This window comes from Jaculus jaculus, chromosome 23 (genome assembly GCF_020740685.1).
Source record: "Jaculus jaculus isolate mJacJac1 chromosome 23, mJacJac1.mat.Y.cur, whole genome shotgun sequence".
Lineage (NCBI taxonomy): Eukaryota > Metazoa > Chordata > Mammalia > Rodentia > Dipodidae > Jaculus > Jaculus jaculus.
The window spans coordinates 2,019,096-2,045,436 of NC_059124.1; the positions used below are offsets into that span (position 1 = coordinate 2,019,096).

General features: G+C 46.3%; 1 protein-coding gene across 1 annotated transcript in view; it reads left to right on the top strand.

Moving 5' to 3' along the window:
- Positions 1-26,341, top strand: part of Dusp16 (dual specificity phosphatase 16) — a 91,033-nt gene that overhangs the window by 21,038 nt on the left and 43,654 nt on the right. The window contains exons 2-3 of the mRNA XM_045139707.1: positions 20,519-21,095; positions 23,378-23,516. Coding sequence (XP_044995642.1) covers positions 20,868-21,095; positions 23,378-23,516 — 367 coding nt within the window. The 5' untranslated portion in view covers positions 20,519-20,867. The remainder of the gene's footprint in view (positions 1-20,518; positions 21,096-23,377; positions 23,517-26,341) is intronic.

The window sequence follows — 26,341 nt, forward strand, 5'->3', positions numbered from 1 at the left end:
ATTTAACATTGCTTTCAGGATCCATCTTTGTCATGCTAACATTTATTCCTTTTATGGCTAAATATAATAATAATATAATATAATATAACAATATAATAATAATATATGAATTGTACCCCATTTTGTTTATTCACTTATCAATTGATGGACTTTGTGTCCACTTAGAAATAGCACGACTACATTAAACGTTCGCGTGCAAGGTTCTGCGTGCTTTCGTCTTGTGTCTACTTTCTGTTTTGGCCTCTTCTTCCTCTGTCACTCTGCAGAACTTTTTCACTATTATTTCAGCCTGGATGTTGGCGGTGGATCAGCCGTACTTTGTTGGGAAGATGGAGGCCAGACATTTTTGTCCCTTTGAGGTTGTAGACTAAAAAGCTTGAGGTCTTGAATAGTCAACTTCTGCCTATCACTATTATGGGCAGACCAGTTCCTGACAATTTATGTCATTAGCCCACCTTACTGGGTCTTTCCATAAAATGAACTGATTTTAACAAGAGATCTCTTATTTTTCTCCTTTATCATTATGCCCTGAGGGAGTTGAGGCTGGGCAGAAATAACTTCAGTGAAATTTTGTCAGGTAACATCTAATCGTGAGGCCGGGTGAAGTGTCTGTGTGCTTCTCCGGGTGTTTGTGGTTGAGTGGGTGGGGCACTGAGTATGCCTGCTGTCTGAGGGAAAAGGAGCTGCCTCGTAAGGATGGATTCTGCCAGGCAGTTTCCGGCAGAAGCTGGCAGCCTCAGGGAGGAGCTAAAAGACAGCTGCTTCTAGAGTTCGTAGACTTGCTGAGCACTGATGTCTCCAGTCCAAGCTTCCTTTGGCCCGAGGTTATCTGAATGCAGGTGTTGGCTCCCCGAGGAGCTGGGAGAAGAGACCCGGAGTGAGGTGGCCTTTGTCACTTACTGCTCACCGCCAGCTTTGCCTCTGCCAGTTTTGCCGTCCGCTCGCCCGGTGCCGCCACAGGGATCCTCGCAGACGTCCGTATGCAGCGTTGACGCCGCTCCTTTGTGTTTGCATGTGCGTGGGTGTGTGTCTGCATGCGTGCATGCTTGTATGTATGTGTGCGTGCATGCAGGTGCAGGGTTGGGCATTTTTGCGGGCATGCCTGTGGAGGGCAGAGGACAACTTGGGTCTCATCCTCAGGAGCCCCGTCCGCCTCCTTTGTGACAGGGTCTCACCGTGCTCGAGCTCAGCAGCTAGGCTCAGCGAGCTGGACAGCGAGTCCCTGCGTGCGATGCTGCCGCTCACCTCTCCAGCACTGGGCCGCGGTGTGCACTACCACCACTGCCATTGTGAGGGGCTAGTAGGCATTGAACTCGTATGAAAGAGAAAGTTGCCAGCAAAAAGCTTTATACAGCATATGCACTCAAAAATTCTTTCTTTTTTTTTTTTTTTGAGGTAGGGTCTCACTCTAGCTCAGGCTATTCTGGAATTCACTCTGTAGTCTCAGGGTGGCCTCGAACTCACGGCAATCGTCCTACCTCGGCCTCCCGAGTGCTGGGATTAAAGGTGTGCGCCACCACGCCCAGCTGAAAATTCTTGAGTAAACTAGGAATGGTGGTGCACGTCTTTAATCCCAGCACTCGGGAGGCCGAGGTAGGACGATCACCATGAGTTCGAGGCCACCCTGAGAATCCATAGTGAATTCCAGGTCAGCTTGGGCTATATAGAGAAGCCTGAATAAGTGAATGGCCCATGGACTAGCTGCAGCGTGTGAGGGAGATAGCTGAACGAACACTCCCTGGTGTTTCTCCTGTTGTGTGTCAATAAGGCATACTGTGAGTAAACCTGACTGAGAAGGGTGTGGATGCCCTAATACCCGCACCCATCATCGCTTGCTTAAATGAAGTTTACTGGATTGGACGGGGGAGGAATTCCAAAGAGCTGTATGACAGGGTAAGGGTGACGTGTCTCAGCTCTGGGAAATTCCTGGGTGGTGCAATTTCTTTCACTTGTGCTCATAACTGCAGAACTCTGAGCTGCATTGTCTCCTCCTTCCAACCTTTAAAGTCCTTTTCCTGGTATGCTCGCATCTCACATATGGTGAAGACATACCCGAAATCTCATCATTTCAGCCATAAACTCCCTCAGTAGGCTGTAGCAGCTTCTGCCCCAGGATATTCTGCTTGTCCCATTGGAGCATGTGGACTGGTTTGTGCCGTCATTGTTTTTGAAACTATAGAGGTGATGACACTGGAGAACCTGATCTCTTACCTAAAAATGTACTCAGAACTCCAGGCACAAGGAGTACATTATGACGGGCCAGCTGAACCACAATACAGAGAGTGTCATGGAATTTCTCTTGGCATTTCCGTGTCTTCTCTTTTGTATTCTTCCCTGGAAGGGAGAGAATCAACCTCTGCTTGTTGGTGTGAAGACCGCAGAACTGCTTCCGATTCCTCACAGATTCTGATTTATTGGTCTGAGGTTTCTTGAGACCTTTGAGAATTCCCAGATAAGTTTAATGAGCACCCAAGGTTCAGGATTATTGATTAGCCAGAATCCTCTATTAATTACATTTTTATAGTCCTCTATTATTTCTATTAATTCTGCTGTGAATTATTACCCCCACCTTTTTTTTTTTTTGTTTTGGTTTTTAGAGGTAGGGTCTCACTCTAGCCCAGGTTGGCCTAGAATTCACTAGGTAGTCTCAGGGTAGCCTTGAACTCATGGTGATTCTCCTACCTCTGCCTCCCGAGTGCTGGGATTAAAGGCATGTGCCACCATGCCCAACACACTATTTTCTTTTCTTTTCTTTCTTTCTGTTTTTTTTTTTTTTTTTTTTGCGAGGTAGGGTCTCACTGTAGCTCAGGCTGACCTGGAATTCACTCTGTAGTCTCAGGGTGGCCTCGAACTCATAGTGATCCTCCTACCTCTGCCTCCCGAGTGCTGGGATTAAAGGTGTGCGCCACCGCACCCGGCTCAGCACACTACTTTCAAACATATTTTATTAATTTATTTGAGAATAAGAGAGAGAGAGAAAGAAGCAGATATATAGAGAGAATGAGTGTGCCCAGGCCTCCAGCCACTGCAAACACTCCAGGTACATGTGCCACCTTGTGCATCTGGCTTACATGGGTACTGGGGAATTTAACCTGGGTCCTTAGGCTTTGTAGGCAAGCGCCTTAACCACTGAGCCATCTCTCTAGCACCACTTTTTTTTTTTTTTTTTTTTAATCAAGGCAGGGTCTCACTCTAGCTCCGTCTGACCTGGAATTCACTGTGTAGTATCAGGATATTTTTTTTTCAGGATTTTTTTAAAACTTTATTTTTTGAAAAAAAGAGAGAGAGAGAGAGAGACAGACAGACAGACAGACAGAGAGAGTGGGCACACCAGGGTCTCCAGCCACTGCAGACAAACTCCAGACGCATGTACCACCTTGTACATCTGGATTAAATGGGTCCTGGGTCAAACCAAGGTCCTTTGATTTGCAGGCAAGTGCCTTAACCACCAACCAATCTCTCCAGCCCTATTTTTTTTTTTCACATTGTCCAGTGAGGTTTTTGTTCTTAGGAGTCGTCTTTCTTTTTAATTCATTTATTTATTTGAGAGTCAGAGAAAGAGAGCATGGGCATGCCAGGGCCTCCTACCACTGCAAACAAACTCCTGATGCATGCGCCACTTTGTGCATCTGGCTTTATGTGGGTTCTGGGATCAAACTCAGGTTGATAGTCTTTTCAGGCAACTGCTTTAACCACTAAGCAATCTCTCTAACCTGCACTCTTTTTTTTTCTTTCTTAATTTTTTTTTTTTTTTTTTTTTTGGTTTTTCAAGGTAGGGTTTCACTCTAGCTCAGGCTGACCTGGAGTTCACTCTGCATTCTCAGAGTGGCCTCGAACTCACGGCAATCCTCCTACCTCTGCCTTCCGAGTACTGGGATTAAAGGCATGCATCACCACGCCCGGCTGGGGGTATTAATTTTTATTAACAACTTCCATGATTGTAAACAATATCCTATGGCAATTCCCTCCCTTTCCCCACTTTCCCCTTTGAAACTCCACTCTCCATCATATCCCCTCCCCCTCTCAGTCTCTCTTTTATTTTGATGTCATGATCTTTCCTCCCATTATGATGGTGTTGTGTAGGTATTGTCAGACACTGTGAGGTCATGGATATCCAGGCCATTTGGTGTCTGGAGGAGCATGTTGTAAGGAGTCCTACCCTTCCTTTGGCTCTTACATTCTTTCCGCCATGTCTTCCTCAATGGACCCTGAGCCATGGAAGGTGTGATAGAGATATTTCAGTCCTGAGCACTCCTCTGTCACTTCTTCTCAGCACCATGGTGCCTTCTGAGTCATTCCAAGGTCACTGCTATCTGAGAAGAGAAAATTCTCTAACCAAAAGTTAGAATAGCATTAATATAAAGGTATGATCATTAAGAGAAGTGCTTTCTGGGCAAGCATAGTATATACATTTAGCCAGACAACAGCAGACATTACACCCCTAGGGTTCATGACTACCTCTGTTGTAGGTTATCAGTATCAGGGATCTATTCCCTCCCGTGGAGCGGGCCTCCAGTCCAATTAGAGGGTAGTTGGTTTCCACCATGACAGATGTGCCACTATTGCACCCATTGGCTCATTTGGCCTGGCTGGCCAAATATAAGGCTTCCATTGTCCACTGTTGAGTATCTTCACTGGTGATTTCTCTCTCTCCCCCATTGAAATGCATGTAGAATGGCTTCTTCCAGCTTTCTGTCAGCTGGTCTACATGGAGGAGGCTTTCAGCTCAGCTCCAGCAGGATTTCTCAGTGGCCTTGCAGCCCAAGTATGTGGAGTCTTCAGTAATAGGGTCTTACCATCTATTCCTGGTGGGAAACCAAGGGCCTCGGCAATGGCCTGTAATGTTTTGGGGGCATCAGTGACCTCCCTGGCCAACAACTCACTGGAAGGTATCCCATCCCTGGCACTGAAAATTTTCTAGTAACAATCCTATGGCTCCTATGTGTTCCATTGCCCAAAACATTAGGTTTACATATGACTTATTTATATCCTCTTAGATTTTGAATAGCCCTCCCTCCACCTTTTCTTTACTCAATCTCTTCCCCTGACCTCACTTAGGCCTTTTCACCCCCATAATCTGTTCTTCTACTTACATATGTACAATACCATCCTATTAAGTACCCCCCTCCCTTTCTGTCCCCTTTATATCTCCTTTCTAGCTTACTGGCCTTTGCTACTGAGTTTTCTTCCTACTCACACAGAAGTCCAGTCATTTGTAGTTATGATCCACATATGAGAGAGAACATGTCTTCTTTTAAAAATTTTTTTTATCATATTTATTTATTTGTTTGAGAGAGAGAAAGAGGCAGAGAGGGAGAAAGAGAGAGAATGGGCGTGCCAGGGCATCCAGCCACTGCAAATGAATTCCAGATGCATGCACCATTTTGTGCATCTGGCTTTCGTGGGTTCTGGGGAATCGAACCTGGTTCCTTTGGCTTTGCAGGCAAGCACCTTAACTGCCTAGCCGACTCTGGAGCCCAGGAGTTTTCTTCTTTTAAAAATTATGTATCTGCAATGAGAGAGAGAGAATGAGAAGGGCTTCTAGCCACTACAGATGAACTGCAGATACATGCGCTACTTTGTGCATCTAGATTTACATGGGTCCTGGGATCAGGAACCTGGGCCTTCAGGCTTTGTATGCAAGTGCCCTTAACCACTGAGCCATCTCTCCAGCCTCTCTCTTCTATTTTGATGTCATTATTTCTTTTTCCTCCTGTTATTCAGGTCTTGGGTAGGCAGCATCAACCACTGTGAGGTCATGAATATGAAGGCTACTTTATATTGAGATGCGAGCATTGTTCAAGCAGTCAGATTTGGGTTCCTAAGTGATTCTTATGATCAGATAAACAGAGGATGTTATGTTATATTAAGTTGAGCATAGTTGGTACTCAATAAATGAACATATCAATATTTTTTTCTTCAGTTAGAAGCAGAGAGAGAAAGAATAGCTATACCAGGGCCTCTAGCCACTGCCAATGAACTCCAGATGCTTGCGCCACCTTCTGTCACCTGGCTTTACATGGGTACTGGGGAATCGAACTAGGGTCGTGAGGCTTTGCAGGCAAGCATCTTAACTTCTGAGCCATTTCTCCAGCCCTGAACATGTCTGTTTTACTAACCCAAGTAATTTTTCTTGTTGGAGTTTTGCACATTACGTAAGGGCCACAGCCCCAGATTAAACAAGCAAGCAGTGAGGGGCAGGCTGCGTGTCTGTGCTGTGTCATACCTGGAATGCTGCTGACCTCTGTTACGTGTGCTGTGTGATGCTGACACGTGGTGACACGTTTCCCTTGGGCCTGTTTCAGAATGTGTTCAGTGGGAGGGTTAAACAGTAGTGCTTTATGAGCATTTTTTAAAAAATTTTTTTATTTATTTGAGAGCGACAGACACAGAGAGAAAGACAGATAGAGGGAGAGAGAGAGAATGGGCGCGCCAGGGCTTCCAGCCTCTGCAAACGAACTCCAGACGCGTGCGCCCCCTTGTGCATCTGGCTAACGTGGGACCTGGGGAACCGATCCTCGAACCGGGGTCCTTAGGCTTCACAGGCAAGCGCTTAACCGCTAAGCCATCTCTCCAGCCCTTTGTGAGCATTTTTTAGCAAGTGTGTGTAGAGTGTGTGTGTGATGTGTGGCGTATGCATGTGTATACAGACGCTTCATGCATGTACCTGCAGAGACCGGAAGAGAATGTCGGGTGTCTTTTTCTCACTGCAGCCCTCTGGGCTCGGGTTACGGGCATGCATGGCCAAGCCCAGCTTTTTATGTACGTTTTGGAGAGTTGGACTCGGTGGTCTCCAGCGGAGGCCGAGTACTCAAGCATCAAGTGCTCTTAGCCTCTGAGCCTTTCCCCAGTGACACCCCCGTTTTGCAACAGGGTTTCACGGAGACTCCACGCTGGTCTCATGCCTCCTGTGTGGCCAAGGATGATGCTGAAGTTCTGCTGCTCCTGCCTCTGCCTCTGGAGTGCTAGGATCATGCTGACAAGCGCCTCAGCTGTCAGCTGAGCTACATTCCTAGCTATGAGTGTTATTCTTTTTAAAAAAATATTTTTAAGCATTTTATTCATTTATTTATTTGAGAGAGAGAGAAAAAGGCAGAGAGAGAGAAAGAACTGGGCGTGCCAGGGGTTTCCAGCCACTGGAAATGAACTTCAGACGCCTGTGCCAACTTGTTCATCTGGCTAATATGGGTCCTAGGGATTCGAACCAGGGTCCTATGGCTTTGCAGGCAAGTGCCTTAACCACTAAATATCTCCAGCCCTGTGAGTGTTATTCTTGGAGTCTATGCCATGGTTAACATTTTAAAGATGTTAAAATGATGTCTTTTACTAATTAAGCCATTATTTATATACTTGGTTAATCTTATGGTCTGCTTTATATAAAATTTTCCTTGTGACAAGTTTGTTGTAGTTGTAATAGTTTCCTTATAAGTTTGGGAAAGGAACCTTGCTCTATGTGTGGAATGTTTGTTGTGTGAGAGAAACAACAAAAGGAGGAAGGATTGGAGTTCAGAGGTTTCAGCCACTGGTGTGCTGGTGCCCTTGTCTATACAAGGCCCAAAGGTCATAGTAGGACTTTGGCGGAGAAAGATGTTCATGTCATGGCCAAGAATAAGTTTATATCTTTCCAGGGCATCTCCCAGAAACCTATTTGTCCAACTAGGCTCCACCTTCTCCTTTTCACCACCTCCCTATAATTTCATCATATTGTGAGAACTGTCGTGATTCACTCCTCCCCCACTGCCCTTCTTTCAAGACAGGTTCTTACCGGGCGTGGTGGCGCATGCCTTTAATCCCAGCCCTTGGGAGGCAGAGGTAGGAGGATCGCCGTGAGTTCGAGGCCACCCTGAGACTACAGAGTTAATTCTAGGTCAGCCTGGACCAGAGTGAGACCCTACTTTGAAAAACAAAATACAAAACAAAAAAAAAAAGGTTCTTACCATGTAGCTCTGGCTGGTGTGAAACTCACTGTGCAGGCCAGACTGATCTTGAACTTGTGGATCCTCTTATATCTGCCTTCTAAATTCTGGTATGGGCTACCATGCTTGGCAGTGTTTTTGTTGTTATCTTTTGAGACAGGGCCTCAAAAGCTCAGGCTAACCCCAAACTCACTATCCATCCACAATGGCCTTCAACTCCTAATCCTCCTACCTCTAAAATGGCAATAATCCAATTACTTTTCAATGACTGCATCCTTCGCAACATACGATCATCTCGGGGGCCACTTTATATTCATAACACATACGAATGCCCTGCACGTTGTAGCATGGTTGTTTAGGCATTTATAATTGAACAATTCCTCTTTAATCTTTCTTTTCTTTTTCTATTTTTTTGAGGTACTGTCTCACACTAGCTCAAGCTGACCTGGAATTCACTATGTAGGCTCAGGGTGGTCTCAGTCTGTGATCCTCCTACCTCTGCCTCCTGCGTGCTGGGATTAATGGAGCATGCCACCATGCCTGGAATTTTTTTTTTTTTTTTAAAGAATCTTTTGTGTGTGAAAGAGAGAGGAGAGAGACAGACCACGTGAGTGTGGGCATGCACATGCCGTGGCTCCCGTGTGGGTGTTGGAGGACGGCCTCCATGTTAGCCTTCCACCTGCCTGAGGTTTGCTACTGTGTGTGCCACACTAGCTCGCCCTCAAGCTTCCGGGGGTGCTCCTGTCTTCTTCCCATCTGGCTGTAGGAACCCCGGGATTACAATGCTCGCTACTGTCTGGCTTGTTCGTGGCTCTGGGGACCCAAAGGCAAGTTGTCACATTCACGCAGAAAGTGCTTTGTCTACCAAGCTCTCTCCCAGCACTTCAGCCGTGCTTATGCTTCTGTGCCCCGCTGGGGGATCCCGTAGAACTACATTAGAACTCATTTTAAGGGCTGGAGCATGATCCAGCGGTTAAAACCACTTGCTTACAAAGCCTGACACCCTGGGTTTGATTCCCCAGCACCCATATGACGCCAGATGCACAAGTGGTGCATGTGTCTGGAGTGCATTTACAGTGGCAGGAAGCCCTGGCATGCCCATATTCACTTCCCTATCTGCTTCTTTCTCTCAAATAAATAAAGTACTTTTTAAATGAAAACTTATTTGGGGTAATTAAAAAAGTTTATTTATTTGCAAGCAGAGAGAAAGAGAAAGAAAGAGGGGAGTGGGGGAAGAGAGGAAGGGGGGAAGGGAGGGAATGGCCATGCCACGGTCTGCTGCCAGTATAAACAAACCCCAGACACATGTGCCGCCTTGTGCATCTGGCTTTTTCCGTGGGTGCTGAGGAATCAGATCCAGGCCATCAGGCTTTGCAAGAAAATGCCTCTTAACTGTTGAGCCATGTTTCTAGTTTCGTTTCGTTTCTTTTCCTTTTCTTTTCTTTTCTTTTCTTTTCTTTTCTTTTCTTTTCTTTTCTTTTCTTTTCTTTTCTTTTCTTTTCTTTTCTTTTCCCCTCTCTCCCTCCCTTCCTTTCTTTTTTTGGGACAGCGTCTCACCATGTAGCTGAGGTTGGCTTTGAAATCATGACCCCTGCCCCAGCTTCTGAGCGCTTATAGGTTATGGGCTATGGGCACGCAGCACCAGAATAGCTGTCTCCATTCAACCTTTCATTTTTCCTTTTGGTTTTTCGAAATAGGGTCTCACTGTAGCTCAGGCTGACCTAGAATCCATTATGGAGTCTCACGGTGGCCTTGAACTCAAGGCCATCTTCCTGCCTCTGCCTCCCAAGTGCTGGGATTAATGGTGTGCGCCACCACGCCCTGCCCTGCCCTGCCATGCCCTGTCCCTCCCCTACCCTCCCTTCCCCTCTTCTCTCCTTCCTCTTCTCTCCTTCCTCTTCTCTTTCTTCTCTCTGTCTCTCTCTCTTTTGAGGTAGAGTCTCTTTGTAGCCCAGACTGGCCTCAAACTCAGCAATCCTCCTACTTCAGCTTTCCAAGTGTTAGGATTACAGGCATGAGCCACCCAAACTTGAACCTGTATATAATGCTCACTTTGCTTTAATATTAGCTCATCTGCACAGGGACAAAATAGTGCATTAAGATATATTCAGATGTTATTTTGGTGGAATAAGTTAATAAGATAGGGCCATTTTCATTGGCACCATCAGTCAAAATTCAGCAATTCAACCGTCTCAGAGAAGATGGAAGGCAAGAACTCACAGCCTGATGTTCTATGGCTTCTACATGTGACTGTAGCTCGTGCGCACACACACACACACCGACACACACACACCGACACACACACACCGACACACACACACACACACAGTTTCTTTCATATTTAAAAAAAATTTAAAGTTTTTCAAACATTTTAACTCATGGGTGATGTTCTTAAAACCATCAAGAACAGTTGTGCTTGGGCTGGAGAGATGGCTTAGCAGTTAAGGCGTTTGCTTGCAAAGCCAAAGGACCCAGGTTCAATTCCCCAGGACTATGTAAACCAGATGCACAAGGGGGTGCACGCCTCTGGAGTTTGTCTGCAGTGGCTGGAGGCCCTGGAGTGCCCATTCTGTCTTCTCTCTCTGCCTCTTTATCTCTCACTCTCTTAAATAAATAGCAAGCAGTTGTGCTTGGTTGTTACAATAGCAGTACATCAAGAGCCTTCGTTGTCTTCCCACTGTTCTCAAAAGAAGATTAAGTAAAAAGGACTTAGTCTTAGAAGGATAGGCTTGGTTTTAATTGTGAAGAAATTAAGACGAATAGGGAGGAGCAGGCAAGATCTGGGGAAACAGCCACACTTCTTAGAACAGAGAAGTAAAACACCTCAACTTAGATGATGACCTGGAGACAAATTAAGGGGAAGGATGGACAGGTAACCAAGGGGTGAGGTCCTTCCAGCTGCTACTGGAGGCTGCCAGTGTCTGCTTTCCTTGCCTCCCCTGTGGGCTGGGGTTCTTTTGTCCCCCCTTTTCTGTCTTGTCCCGTAGCTCCCAGGGCCCAGTCTGTGCGTGGGCACGTGCGCCGCTGCAGCGATGACGTCGCCGATGCTGAGGTTGCCTGTCTCCCTGCCGCTTGACCTACGTTCCTTCCTTTCCTGCTAGAATATTGAGCCCTACAGGAGGCTTCTGCTGAACCGTGGGCTGGGAGAAGTAGAGGTAGTTGTTTCACAGCCAGCCTGGGAAATCCCAGCCTTAGCAGGAATGATCGGGAACAGTTGCCACGCTGCTTGTGGAGCCATCGTCCGGAGTTGCCATGGCTATGTGTGATTTGTAGCTAGGAACCCTGGCACTGAACTGACTGTTCCCGCTCCTCTGAGCCCCGAGACGCGCTTGTGGTCTTTAGTCACAAGTGTGTGATTTTAACATCCAATGTTGTGGGGAGCTGGGACTGTACAGCACAGGGTGGAGTGTGTGAGGCAGGCCCAAGACCTTGGGTTTACTCCCCAGCACCACACATCCAAAGGTAAATAAAATTGATTTTTACATTTTTCGCACACGTTGTTATTTAAGAGTGTAGGGCAGCTGTAGTAGTGCATATCTTTAATTCCAGCGCTCGGGAGGGGAGGCTGAGGTAGGAGAATCTCCGTGAATTGAGGCTAGCCTGAGCTACAGAGTGATGTCTAGGTTAGCCTGGGCTAGAATGAGACCCTATCATGGAAACAAACCAACCAAAACAAACAGAAGAATTCATGTCCTGGGCTGGAGAGATGGCTAACTTACATAGTATACCTACTACATTCCCTACACACATCAAGACTCTTATTAGGTAGAAACTTTGGGGTCATGGGGTAGAAACATTGCACTGAATTCATGTCAGCTGACAGGCACTGACTTAAGAGCCTCACAGCCTCTTCCTGTGCAGTGTTGAAGGAAGAAACTGCACCAAAGTTCTTATGTATGTGTGTGGGTATACACGCATACACGCGTGCACACGTTTCATACTAAAGTTAAACAATTTTTAAACATTAAAAAATACTTTATTGGGCTGGAGAGTTGGCTTAGCGGTTAAGCGCTTGCCTGTGAAGCCTAAGGACCCCGGTTCGAGGCTCGATCCCCCAGGACCCACGTTAGCCAGATGCACAAGGGGGTGCACACATCTGGAGTGTCGTTTGCAATGGCTGGAGGCCCTGGCATGCCCATTTTCTCTCTCTATCTGCCTCTTTCTCTGTCTGTCGCTCTCAAATAAATAAATAAATAAAAATTTTAAAATATATTTTATTTATTTATTTGATGGAGAGGGAGGGAGGAAGAATATGGGAGCACCAGGGCCTCCAACCACTACAAATGAACTCCACACACATGCACTACCTTGTGCTTCTGGCTTTATGTGGGTACTGGGGAATTGAACCCAGGCCTTCATGTTTGCATGCAAGTGCCTTTCACCACAGAGCCATCTCTCCAGCTAACGTTAAAAATTTAATTGCCTAGATATACATCATTTCCAATTAAATATAGCTACAATTCTGAAGACTAAGTCTTGGCCACATCTTACACTGGCATTTTCCTGATTCATTGTACCTTGGCCAGTATTGTCATTCCACTCAGTCAAGCCATTCCAGTCTATGGAAGGTGGGCTCTAGTAGTTTTTATGTCACTGGGGGCATGCCTTTGAAGGGCACTGGGACCCCAGCTTCTTCCTGAATGAAAAACACTGTGCTTCAGCACACACCCCTGGCCATTGCCATTATGCCTGCAGGAGTTGCTCAGAGCAGTGGCCTTAGAATCTTGAGCGGCAGTCTCTAACACTGTGAGCCAAAGACCTGCAGTCGAACTGCAGACGCGTGCACCGCCTGTTTGCACAAGTCACCTTGTGCATCTGGCTTATGTGGGATCTGGGGAGTTGAACCCGGCTTTGCAGGTGAATGTCTTAACCGCCACACCCTCTCTCTAGCCCCTATTTCAGGTGTTTTGTTATAGTAATAGAACACTGACTGCTATAGTATTCCATTACTAAATGAGCAGTTCTAGAAGGGAAGCAATCTTGCCTGCTTAATTTTTAAAAACTATTATTTATTTGACAGAGAGGAAGGAAGGGATAATGGGCATACCAGGGCCTCTAGCCACTGCAGAGGAACTCCATGCACATGCCCCATCATGTGCACCTGGCTTACTTGGGTACTAGGGAATCGAACCTGGGTCCTTTGGCTTTTCAGGCAAGCACCCTAACTGCTAAGCCATCTCTCCAGCTGTTGCCTCCTCAGTTTATAACCAGGCAGTACCTTTGTGATTACAATTTACTTGCTTGCTGCTGTATTTTCACAACAGCGCCTGTCACATCAGAGGTGTCCAGCAACTACTTGTAGATTGACTAAGTTAAGCACGCCTCCTAATAGGCGCTCAAGGAAACTAGGTTGCAGTTGGTCACCATTGGGCCCTAGCTCATTCAGAATTCGTCTTTCCCATCACCGTTTACCTCTATCATGAATGTTTTCTTTTTTTAATATTTAATTTTAATTTATTTATCTGACAGAGAAAGGGGGAGAGAGAGGGAGAGAGAATGGGCGTGCCAGGGCCTGCAGCCACTGCAAACGTGGGTCCCAGGGAATCGAACCTGGGTCCTTTGGCTTTGCAGGCAAATACCTTAACCGCTAAGCCATTCAAGCTCCTATCATGAATATTTTCTAAAATGCTTTCTCAGCTTTCAGATTAAACCATCCCCTGGCCATAATGCCTCTGCCTAGTGATTTCCTCCCAGGGCTCCTGATCACCTCACCTCCATATTGCAGGTACTCGTGGACAGGACCTTTATTTTTGTGGGGGGCGGTTGCTAGGAGGAAACATGAAATGTGGATGAGTGAAGCCCATTGGGTGCAAGAGGAGTGAGCTTGGCTAGGCAGTGGCTGGCGGGGAGAGAGGCAGGTGGTGCAGGAGGCAGCGCAGGGCCGGGCGGGCTCCGGGAAGCGGAGCCGGGATGGTAAAAACAGGCGGTCAGCGCCGTGCTCAGAGGAGAGCGTGCTCCCAAGTGCGCTGCTCACAGCCGCCAGCGTCGCAGGGAAACGGCTCATAGATCTGGCCCATGTCCCGAAGCAAAGGCCTTATAAAAGGCTGGCCAGCGTCTCAAGGGAAAGTTAGTCTTTGAGGGTTAGCTCCTGTTGCAGCCTCCATCTGTGAGTCGTTGAGATTCGTGTAGATAGCCTAAACTTTGATTTGAGTGGGGGCTTTCCACAGTTGTGCAAGCCAGTGAGAAGGGGCTGCATCTCCTGCTGCCCGTTGTGGACTCCACGTTGAACACTGTCTTGACCATCTTGCTTCGGGACGCCTGTTGCCGTCACTTGTCAGAACAGGTTTCTTCAAGAAAATAAGCTCAGGGCAGAGAAAACATGTTTATAGCTGTTTTGGTGAGGGAAGATTTTGAATTTTTTATTTTTTGAGGTCCGATCTTACTGTAGTCCAGGCTGACCTGGAATTCACTATGTAGTCTCAGGCTGGCCTCAAACTCACAGCCATCCTCCTACCTGTACCCCACATGTACTGGGATTAAAGGCATGTTCCACCATGCCTGGCTAGTTGTTAATATATTTATTATTTGTTTCTATTTATTTATTATTGAGAAAGAGGCAGACAGTGAGTGAGTATGGGCGCACCAGGGCCTCTTGCCACTGCAAATGAACTCCAGACACATGAGCCGCTTTGGGTATTTGGCTTTATGTGGGTAGTGGAGAATTGAACCCAGACCATCAAACTTTGCAGGTGAGCTCCTTTAACTGTCTCTTCTTTTCTTTCTTTATCTGCCTCTGCTTGCAAATAAATAAATAAGCTGGGCATGGTAGCACATACCTTAAATCCCAGCACTCAGAAGGCAGAGGTAGGAGGATTGCTATGAGTTCGAGGCCACTCTGAGACTACATAGTGAATTCCAGGCCAGCCTGGGCTGGTGAAACCCTACCTCAAAAACCCCAAAATTTAAAAAAAAAACATATTTAAGTGTATTTATTTATTAAATGTTTAAAAATATTTGACAGAGGCAGAGAGAAAGAGAGAGAGGATGGGTATGCCAGTGCTTCTAGCTACTGCAAAGGAATTCCAGATATATGTATCACCTTGTGCATCTGGCTTACATGGGTTCTGAGGAATTGACCCTGGGTCCTTAGGTTTTGCAGGCAAGTGCCTTAACCACTAAGCCATCTCTCCAGCCCCTAAGGGGGAAGTTCTTATACAGCTTCTGTTAGTGCTATAAAAAACAAATCATGAATTGCTTGCTAGGTTGTAAAATACACCAGAATTGGTATTTCTTTATAAGATTTGCCTGTGTTGTTCTCTGACTTTTGTAGTCATTTTTGTTATACTAAAATACTGCCTCATTCTTATCTTTGTCCCTTTAAAAACTTTATTTCTGATAGATTGCTTTGTAATTATTTGTTTAGTAGCTCTGGTTAAGGGTTAGCTTTCAATAGGATAAATACCACCTTGGTGACTTTTGAGTGTCCTTTGAAACTGACTTCCGTAATGCTGTGAACTGTCACATTTGAGCTTTCTGTTAAGTCTGCTAGTCACGAACATGCATACTGTTGTGACGTGTTGTTTGGATACCTTGGTAAAGAGCTGGTTGAGCAGATACAATTCTAGGAGAAGGAGGGACTGGTCTTTTATGGTTATGTTTCTATATATTTTATTTGGATTTCTAAAAAAGCATATGGATATATAGATTGGCTCCCTTTCCAATTAAAATGTTGAAAAAATCAAACTGGTGTATTATAAGTAGGGGAAAAAAAGCAAGAATCAAAAGCAATACATATGGGCTGGAAATGTGTTGGAGTGTGGTAAAGTCAGTACACAAACTAATAATGGGACAAAGGAGAAAAATAATCAACACATGTAGTTTCAGCATTCACTAAAAAGATCTTTTTAGAAGAAATCAGAAGAAACTGTTGAGTAGTTATCAGGTAGGCATAGAAAGGACAAGGCATGAGGAACATTTTCTTTTTCTTTCTCTTCTTTCTTTTTGGTTTTTGTGAGGCAGGGTTTCAGTGTAGCTCAGGCTGACCTGGAACTCACTGTAGCCCAGGCTGGGCTCGTTCAGAGCTTGAGCAGGGTACTGCGCAGCCTCGGGGAGCTGGGCTCGAAGGTGAGCGCCACCACCCCAGCCCGAGGGGCATTTTCACATGCACGTTAAAACAAAGATATTTGTTGTGGTTTCAGTATTGTACTTTGTAATACCTTCGCCAAGTATAACTGAAACATAACCTTCACGTGTTATGCACACAGTTTTAGATTTATTTTTGGACCATATGAATCAAATTGGAAATAAACTGGCTAAGAGGTAACAGGTTCTGGTTGTTTGTATTTATATGTATTTAGTCCTTGTGATGCAAACCAAGATTTGTTTTGTTTTTTGAGGTAGAGTCTCACTCTAGCCCCGGCTGACCTGGAATTCACTATGTAGTCTCAGGGTGGCCTCGAACTCATAGCCATCCTCCTACCTGAGTCTCCTGTGCTAAAGGTGTGTGCCATCATGCCTGGCTTCAATCCAAGAATTTTTTATTCCGTGAACTTCATGTAGTTTGTTAGATTCGTGGTTTTACAAGCAGTGACATACTCTTATTGTGATTTTTTTTTTTTTTTGTGATTTTTTAAGGTAGGGTCTCACTCTAGCTCAGGCTGACCTGGAATTCACTTTGTAGTCTCAGGGTGGCCTCGAACTCACGGCGATCCTCCTCCCTCTGCCTCCCGAGTGCTGGGAGTAAAGATGTGTGCCACCACGCCTCTCTAGTGTCGTCTTTTAAGTCCGACCCGAGTCAGGGGTTTTAACAAAACTATCACAAATATGTCCCTGATCTCAGCTCGTTGACAGACTTGAGAATGATTAGGAATTGCGGAGATTTTTCAAAAGTAGTAGAAGCACATCTGCGGGATTCAACTAAAATGCCCACCTGTTAATTTGTTAGGTGAAGCCCGTTGCCCCTCACCCGACACAAACCCTCGATAGGGCTCTGCTCCTTACAAAATCTAGTTAGACTGCGGAAAAGCAAAGATGGGCGTAAATAAGGAGCCGGAGGGCCTTGCAACCCTCAGCCGAGCGCGGATCGCAGTGACTCGTCCTTCGCTTTCTCCCCTTCCCTCAGCTGCAGCCCCCGTTAGTCACTGTGAGTGGATCCTGCCTGGGGCAGGGACGGAGTCTTTCTGTGTCTGCCGCAGCCGACCCTGATTCTCCGGGTAGCCTTGGCCGGCCTGTGCCCAGAAGAACTGCCTGCTGAGGGGCAGCAGGGATGAGCGCTTCCTAGGTCAGGCTGGGCGAGCTTGCCATCCTCTCCGCCCTTTGTCCCCGATCTCCTAACCCAGATCTCCGCATTGTCTTCTCCCGGTTTCGTCGTTGAGAGGAGCCAATTCGGCGTGCTCATCGGCCGCCCCTTGCTCCTGGTCTCACGTTTCTACTCTCCCTGCCCTCTGGGCGCCCGTGGACAAGTCACGGCATTCTCCCCAGTGCAGTTCCATCACGGGAACAGGTGCTGAGGGAAAACTGGGTAACCCAGTAGTAAGAGATGGGTTGGGAATTAGACCTCTGGTAGAGAACCTTGCATTGCTGTGAGCTGTGTCACTGAGCAGACAGGAATTAATTTTTTAAAATATATTTATTTGACAGAGAGAAAGAAGCAGAGAGAGAGAATGAGAGAGGGAGAGTGGGCACACCAGGGCCTCCAGTCACTGCAAATGAACTCCAGCTGCATGCGCCCCCTTGTGCATCTGACTTACATGGGTCCTGGAGAATCGAACTGGGATCCTTTGGCTTTACAGGCAAACACCTTTAACCACTAGGCAATCTTTCCAGCCCCCAGACAGGAAGTTATTCAGTGCTACAGCTTTGTGGGTGCTTTGCAGAAGTTTAATAGGTAATTGATAGGACAAATCTGTTCTAGTTTCTTTAAAAATAATATTTTTATTTATTTGCAAGCAGGGAGAGAGAGAGAAAATGTGTGTTTGTGTGTGTACACATGCACCAGGGCCTCTTGCTGCTGCAAACTCCAGATGCATGAGCTACTTTGGGCTTCTGGCTGTATGTGAGTACTGGGGAATTGAACCTAGGCCATCAGGCTTTGCAAGCAAGTGCCTTTAATTACTGAGCCATATCTTCCACCCCCTAGACTGATTTCTTGAGTTGAAATCAGAGATGGAGTCACAAGGTGGTGCATGCATCTGGAGTTTCTTTGCTGGAGGCCCTGGCACACCCATTCTTTCTCTCACACTACCTTTTTTTCACTGTCTGTCTCTGAAATAAATAAAATTTAAAAATATACAAATGTGCTGAACTTTTCTTTTTGGAAGACAAGTAGAAATATAACGTATTAAATACACCTGGTTTGTAAAATGGGAGGATTTGACTTCTCAGGTGCCTTTGAAGTGTATCCGGCTCTCTGAGGAAGCTCATAGCTGAACGTATAGGAAGGTGGATTACTGCTACTTTCACCTGCTCAAGGTCATCTTTTGAATCCAAAGCACCTTTATTAACCCCCTGCCACCCCCAGATAGTGTCACTGTCTACCCAGGCTGGCCTGGACCTCACATTCCTCTTTCTTAGCCTCTCTGAGTCCTGGGATCAAAGCTGGTATCATCGTGCCCAGTTCCATCAGCACATCTTTAGAACACTTCCTTCCTTTTTTCATTCAATCCATAATTGCTTTTTTGCTTATGGACTTGGCTCAGTTAGACAGTTTTGTCCTCAGAACAAATGTTTGTATGGAGACAATGTGACTGATGGACCCTGTATTATTATTATTTTTTTTTAAATTATTTATTTATTTATTTGAGAGCGACAGACACAGAGAGAAAGACAGATAGAGGGAGAGAGAGAGAATGGGCGCGCCAGGGCTTCTAGCCTCTGCAAACGAACTCCAGACGCGTGCGCCCCCTTGTGCATCTGGCTAACGTGGGACTTGGGGAACTGAGCCTTGAACCGGGGTCCTTAGGCTTCACAGGCAAGCACTTAACCGCTAAGCCATCTCTCCAGCCCCTATTTTTTTTTTTCAAGGTAGTGTTTCACGGTAGCTCAGGCTGACCTGGAATTCACTATATAGTCTCAGGGTGGCCTTGAACTCATGGTAATGCTCCTACCTCTGCCTCCCTAGTGCTGGGATTAAAGGTGTGAGCCACCACGCCCAACATAGAATCTTAACTTGTTTTTGGAACAAGGAGGAATTTACTTATAATAGTTAAGTCAAGCATCAGATGTACAAAGCACACTGGAAGTAAGCTAGGATACAAAACAACACTCATCAAGGGCTCACTCTCTAGGTGCCTAATGCCGAGTGCAAAGGTCTAGTTTTAGACAGGGAATTTCACATAAGCAGAGCAAGGACAGCGTAGGTAGGAATCTAGGAATACTGAAGGCTGCGGTCAGGCCCAAAGTCTGGGCACCAAACTCCAGTTAGTGTCAACGAGGAAGTGGTTGATGACAGCGTGGTTCAGTACGGACAAGGAGTGTGGGTCCAGCTTTACCGGCTCCGTATATTGACTTTTAAGTATATTGACTTTAGTCCAAGGCTAAAGGTGAGATTGTCTCAGGCTGGGGCCCGGGATTCTCTTGAGAACGTGGCAGGAGAAAGTTCAGAGGAATCCTGGCAGATCAAGGAGCCCGCAGTCAGTAGGATGGCCCTGGGTAGCCCACAGGCCGGGTCCTGGCCGTGACGGCCTCCGCTGGAGTCAGCTGTGCCGATCGATCTCAGCAGTTGGTGCTGACAAGCACATCAGCTATTTTTACCACTCTTCCTCCGCAAAAAACCTCAGATTTATAGAAGCTTCTGTTTCTCCTCTCTTTTCAAGGGACTGCTGCTTGTGCCATTGTGTTTGGCTGCTCATCGCAGTCATTCTCAACACATGACCATTTGTGGAATGTAATACACCCCACAAAAAAATATTGTTTTGGCCGGGCATGGTGGCACACGCCTTTAATCCCAGCACAGCGTTGGAAGAGGTAGGAGGATCACTGTGAGTTCGAGGCCACCCTAAGACGACATAGTGAATTCCAGGTCAGCCTGGGCTAGAGTGAGACTTTACTTTGAAAAAACAAAAACAAACAAACTATACGTGTGTGTGTGTGTTTGTGTGTGTGTGTGTGTAGTTTTGTCCTGGTAATACAGGATTGCTAGCCTGGTCCGTGGCTGTTCTATATGCTGTTTTCAAGGAGTAAGTCAAAAAGTGGAAGAAAACCACTTGGAAGAACACTTAAAGCTGCTTTTTATATCCCTCTTAACTTAGTCATGTAGGTATGGACTCTGGGTGACTATAATTCTGGGATATGTTATTTTTTGTTTTCTCAATTCTTTTTTCTCTTTTTGGTTTTCCGAGGTAGGGTCTCACTCTAGCCCAGGCTGACCTGGAATTCACTATGTAGTCTCGGGCTGGCCTCGAACTCACAGCAATTCTCTTACCTCTGCCTCCTTGAGTGCTGGGATTCAAGGTGTGTGCCACCGTGCCTGGCTTGTTTTCTCACATTTTAAGGAAAACTTAATTACCATTTTTGAATACATTTTTTTCTGAAGCCACGCCTACTTTTTAGTTTGTTCAAATGAAACAGTGCATCGAGTATGGCATTAGATTAGTGGAGTAAATGTGATGAGTCCTACACTGACTAATCTGGTGCTCATTCTGTCTGTCTGTCTGTCTTTCCAGTGCAGAGCTGTTGGAGAGAGCGCGCAAAGGTAGAGGGTGATGTAATGCCCTGGCTGCCCCAAAGCGCCCTTTGTTGTGGCATGGTTTCCCAGTCATCTCTATGAATCAGATGTGAGGAGCTGCTTTGTGGAAGGAGTCCTTTGCAAGAGCACGTCAGCGGCAAAGAGAAAAAGACATTCAGTCAGAGGGCTCTCGCTGAAAATGGGTTTAACTCTGCTTTTGCCAGTCACCACCAGCCTGACCTCATACATCTTTAGCACAATGGAGTGGCCCAGCCTTTGAGCACACCACCATTACATCATCGTGGTGAATTAAAGAGGGAGGTGGAAAAAGAGGACTGGCTGTTGTCATGGCCCATGAGATGACTGGAACTCAAATTGTTCCTGAGAGGTTGGTGGCCCTGCTGGAAAGTGGCACGGAAAAAGTCCTACTGATTGACAGCCGGCCGTTTGTGGACTACAATACATCCCACATCCTGGAAGCGATTAATATCAACTGCTCCAAGCTGATGAAGCGAAGGTTGCAACAGGACAAAGTGCTAATCACAGAGCTCATCCAGCACTCAGCGAAACACAAGGTAATGCTTTCTTTCTTGCCTTTTAAAAGTGGACAAGTTGGCTGTGGTGGCGCACGCCTTTAATCCCAGCACTCGGGAGGCAGAGATAGGAGCATCGCCATGAGTTCGAGGCCAGCCTGAGACTACATAGCAAATTCCAGGTCAGCCTGGGCTAGAGTGAGACCCTGCCTCAAAATACCAAAAAATAAGCCAGGTGTGGTGGCGCACACCTTTAACCCCAGCAATAGGGAGGCAGAGGTAGGAGGCTCACCGTGAGTTCAAGGCCACCCTGAGCTAAAGTGAGACCCCACCTCAAAAAAATAAGTAAAAATAAGTGGACGCACTACATGAGGAATATTTCGACCGAGCTTCATGTTCACGTGCAGAAAGGAGCATGGCCAAGCTTGCTTTTTAGATCTTGGTACCTCGTAGTGCCTGAACACAAGTCACCTGTCGTCATGTGTCATATAAGGAATAGTTAAGTTTTAAAACATGCTTTTATTTATTTGCAGGTGAGAGGGGGTGGGAGGAAGTGGAGAAAAAGAGAGACAGTGGGCACACCACAGCCTCATGCCATTGCCCACAAACTGCAGATCCACGCACTGCTCTGTGCACCTGGCTGTCTGTGGGCACGGGGGAATTGAGCCCCGGCTGTTAGGCTTTGCAGACAGGTGCCTTTAACCACTGGGCCGTCTCTTCAGCACATATGACGAATATTTTAAACTAAGCATAAAATGGTGGTTTAGGTCTGCGTATAATCTCAGCACTCAGGAGGCTGAGGCAGGAGGATATCTGTGAGTTCCAGGCCAGCCTGGGCTACAGAATGAGGCTGTCTCAAAATCTCAAACAACTATTTTAAACAATATGGAGTAATTTAACTTCTCCAATTTGGACACATGCTATATTAAGGTCTTTTAAAATTGTTTTTTAGTTTTTCAAAGTAGGGTTTCACTGTAGCCCAGGCTGAGTCACTATGTAGCTCCAGGCTGGCCTTGAGCACACAGCAGTCCTCCTACCTCAGCCTCCCGAGGGCTGGTATTAAAGGCCTGCACCACCACACTTGACTTTAATGTCTTAATTATCCTATCAATTTAAACATTATTTTGTATTATCTATAGTTCTACCAAAAGTCATTTTTGTTCCAATTGCTTTGGTAGGAAAGTAAGAACTAATTATTAGAGATTTTTTTTTTATATCTGGAACATACGTGGTACTTTTGATCAAGACATTATGTTTAGGAAAATAATTCCTTGCATACCAAATGGTAGGGAAGGCAGTTTCCTCCTTTATGGGTTGGGAACCATAATTTTTTTTTTTTTTTTTTTTTGAGAGAGAGAAAGAATGGGTATGCCAGGGCCTTCAGCAATTATAAGTGAACTCTAGACACATGCACATCACTGTGCTTCTGGGTTACGTGGGACGTGGAGGTTCGAACATGAGTTTTTTAGGCTTTGCAGGCAAGCTCCTTAACTGCTAAGCCATCTCTCTAGCCCAGGAACCGTTTTTAAAGATATTTCCAGCTGGGCGTGGTGGTGCACACCTTTAATCCCAGCGCTCTGGAGGCTGAGGTAGGATTGCTGTTTGAGGCCAGCCTGACACTAACTCTGGGTAGAGCAAGACCCTATCTTAACTCCTCCCCCCCCAAAAAAGATATTTTTGCAAGTCAAAGGTTGTTATATTTAGTTTGTATACGATTATATCCTTAATCCTTTTATAGTATTAAGGATGTAAAACTAAGGAGTTTTTAGTGCATCTATATACTAAATAAATTTTATGTTTTAAAAAAATTGGTGATTGGGGACCAGGGAGATTACTCAGTGGTTAAAGACACCTACTTGCAAAATTTGCCCACCTGGGTTCAGTTCCCCAGCTCCCACATAAAACCATATGCACAAAGTGGCCCATGTGTCTGGAGTTTGCAGTAGTAAGAGACTCCGGCTTGCAGTCTCCCCCTCCCCCACCCGTGTTTCTGCCGTTACTGGTAAGCCGCTGTTGCGCCAGTTGGTACCTCCGGCCATGTAGCTTGCAGGATCACCTCTGGCTAAGGCCATTGAGGACTTTTCCTCTCCAGCAGGCTGCAGGCATTCCCAGCCCCTCGGCAACTCGTCAGGGAGGAGGCTTCTGGCTCAGCTGCAGCCCAGGCACATGCTCTGTTCAGCTGTGGTCTTACCCTCTCATTCTGGTGGCAACCAGGAGCCTTGACCATAGCAGCCTGTAATGTTTTGGGGGCATTGGGAGCCTCCGTGAGCAAGAGCTCACCGGAATTGCCTTTCTTCTTAACAAGCCTCATAATTGCATTTTAGGTTGATCTTGATTGCAATCAGAAGGTGGTAGTTTATGACCAAAGCTCCCAAGACGTTGCCTCTTTGTCGTCAGACTGCTTTCTCACTGTACTTCTGGGTAAACTGGAGAAGAGCTTCAACTCCGTTCATCTGCTTGCAGGTAAGACCATGATACAACAGCAGGGACCCAGTTTCTCACTGAGCTGCTAGAAATGGTATTTCTCGGTGAGCGCAAGTACAGCTGTGGTGCCTGAAGTGAGCCAGCTTTGGATGGATGTAACTGTTCCCGGTCACTTGAATGCTATATTATTCCACATTAGTCAGTGTTGTTTTTAATTTTATTTGAGGGGTGGGCAGATAGAGAGATGGAGAATGGGTGTACTAGGGCCTTCAGCTGCTGCCAATGAACTCCAGATGTATGCACCCCCTTGTGCATCTGGCTTACATGGGTCCTAGGGAATCGAACTGAGGTCCTTTGGCTTTGCAGGCAAGCGCCTTCACTGCTAAGCCATCTCTCTAGTCCCTCTCCCCTTTTTTTTGAGGCAGGGCTTCACTCTAGCCCATGCTAACCTGGAACTCAAGGTGATTCTCCTACCTCAGCCTCCTGAGTGCTAGGATTACAGGCATAAGCCGCCAATGCTTGGCCTGATCAGGGTTTTTTGACCTAGCTTCCCATAGCGTTTTATTAGCTGGAAATGCTACATATAGCTAGCTCAGAGCCACTTTCTTCTGATGGTTTTATTTTGTTATTCACCTGTGTCATGGTAATACAAACGATCCACATCTCAGCTCTTGTCTGCAGTTCCCGTCCCGTGGCCAGAGCCAGACCAGTATTACTATGTGAAACTTTTATTGTGAACACTTAATGTGGACTCCAGAAATAAAGTCACATGTAGAGCATTATGAACAATGAAACAGGGAGCTTTCCTTAAGGAGGTTGGGTGTCAGGATGTGCTCCGAGACAGAATGGTTGTTCCACCTGCTCCTGTTTGAGACACCTATTCTCTGTATGTGGCTCTGACTTGATCCTTGGCCAGGTAGACACCCTGCAGAGGAGTGAGCCGGGCTCCTGGCGAGTTTCTAGAGCAGGTGTCTTGCCTGACCTCTACTCCCTTGACACGTTGTCAAGGGCATTCCTTTGTTTCCTGGGAAGGTTCTTATCAAGGATATGTGGCTCTGGGAGAGGCAGTCACTGGGCAACAGGGAAGAAAAGGGCTCAGCATGTCAGCTGACTCAGCCCTAGGGACATGGGGTGTGACACAGTGTGTCAGGACATCAGCTGAAACCCAGTTCATACCAGCGTTTCACCATGATCCCCCCTTCCTTCCAGTTTGGACAGCACCCCATCTTTGTCAGTGCCCTCAGAGTTCTGTCCTTCCAGGTCTGGACTGTCATGTTTGGGACTTCCTGAGCTTCCATGTCTGATGCCTTAGAAAGTGTTCTGGTGGCTTAAACGTCTCTCTAGCTATCCGGAAGCCGCTGACCAGTGGGAATTCTCTGGACTCTTGAATCTGTTCTGTGGGGTAGGTAGGTGTTGCAGTCAGGTTCGCATTGCTGGTAGAAATCACCCAGACGAGCAACTGTGGGAAAAAGAGATTTATTTTGGCTTACAGGCTTGAGGGGAAGCTCCACGATGGTAGAGGAAAACGATGGCATGAGCAGAGGGTGGACATCACCCCCTGGCCAACATAAGGTGGACAACAGCAACAGGAGAGTGTGCCAAACCGGCGACAATACCCATAAGCCTGTCCCTAACAACACACTCCCTCCAGAAAGTGCTAATGCCCAAATCTCCATCAGCTGGGAACCTAGCATTCAGAACATCTAAGTTTATGGGATACACCTGAATCAAACCACCACATTCTGCCCCTGACCCCCATAAACTGATAACTATACATGATGTACAATTCAATGCATTCATCCAACTTTAAAAGTTCCCATAGTTTTTATCAATTCCAATGATGTTCATGCCATCACCATAGTCCAAGATCTTTTAACTGAGCCATAATACCAAAAACTCCCCCCAAAACCCACAATGGCACAGAATAAGCATTCACACTGCAAAAGATGGCATTGGACACAGCAAAGACATATTCTACCAATACAAGATTTAAAACAACCAGGGCAAACATCAAACTCTGTAGCTTCAAGTCCAACAACTCTAGCCAGTGACAAATCAAGTCCAATAATTCTAAGCAGCAGCAAGTCCCTGGAGTTCCAATTCCACCCCTCCAGCTAGGCTACTCACAGTCCTGGAGAACGTCATCAGGGCCGGCAGCTCTTTAGCAGCCATCTCGTGGTCCCGGCAGCTCCACTGAGTCTCCACTGCAATCCACGGTTCATCCTCATGGATGGGGTCTCCCAGACACATGCTCTTTTCAGCTGTGGTCTTACCCTCTCATTCTGGCGGGCAACCAAGAGCCTTGGCCATAGCAGCCTGTAATGTTTTGGGGGCATTGGGAGCCTCTGTGAGCAAGAGCTCACCGGAATTGCCTTTCTTCTTAACAAGCCTCATAATTGCATTTTAGGTTGATCTTGATTGCAATCAGAAGGTGGTAGTTTATGATCAAAACTCCCAAGACGTTGCCTCTTTGTCGTCAGACTGCTTTCTCACTGTACTTCTGGGTAAACTGGAGAAGAGCCCCAGGGGTCTCCATGCAGGCCTCCAGCAAACCTGCTTCACACTGCCATGGCCATTTCCAAAACACAAGACCGTGTTGCAAACTCAATGACCCTCTCTTTCCTGCATTTCTTATACTCCACAATACCAGGTAGGGTGCCAATTTGTTAATCTAGGGGGGAATAAAGCAGACTTTGAAGAACAGGACACTCCTTGAGCACTCAGGCCCCTTCAAGAGCGTCTACATTCTTCCTGTTGTCCCAGGGCAGGTCAACTGGCCCAATCTCAAAGGTTGTAATCTCTCAAATAATTTGCAGGTGAATTGGCAGCAGTTTAGGCCCAAAGATTTCCTTTTTTTTTTTTTT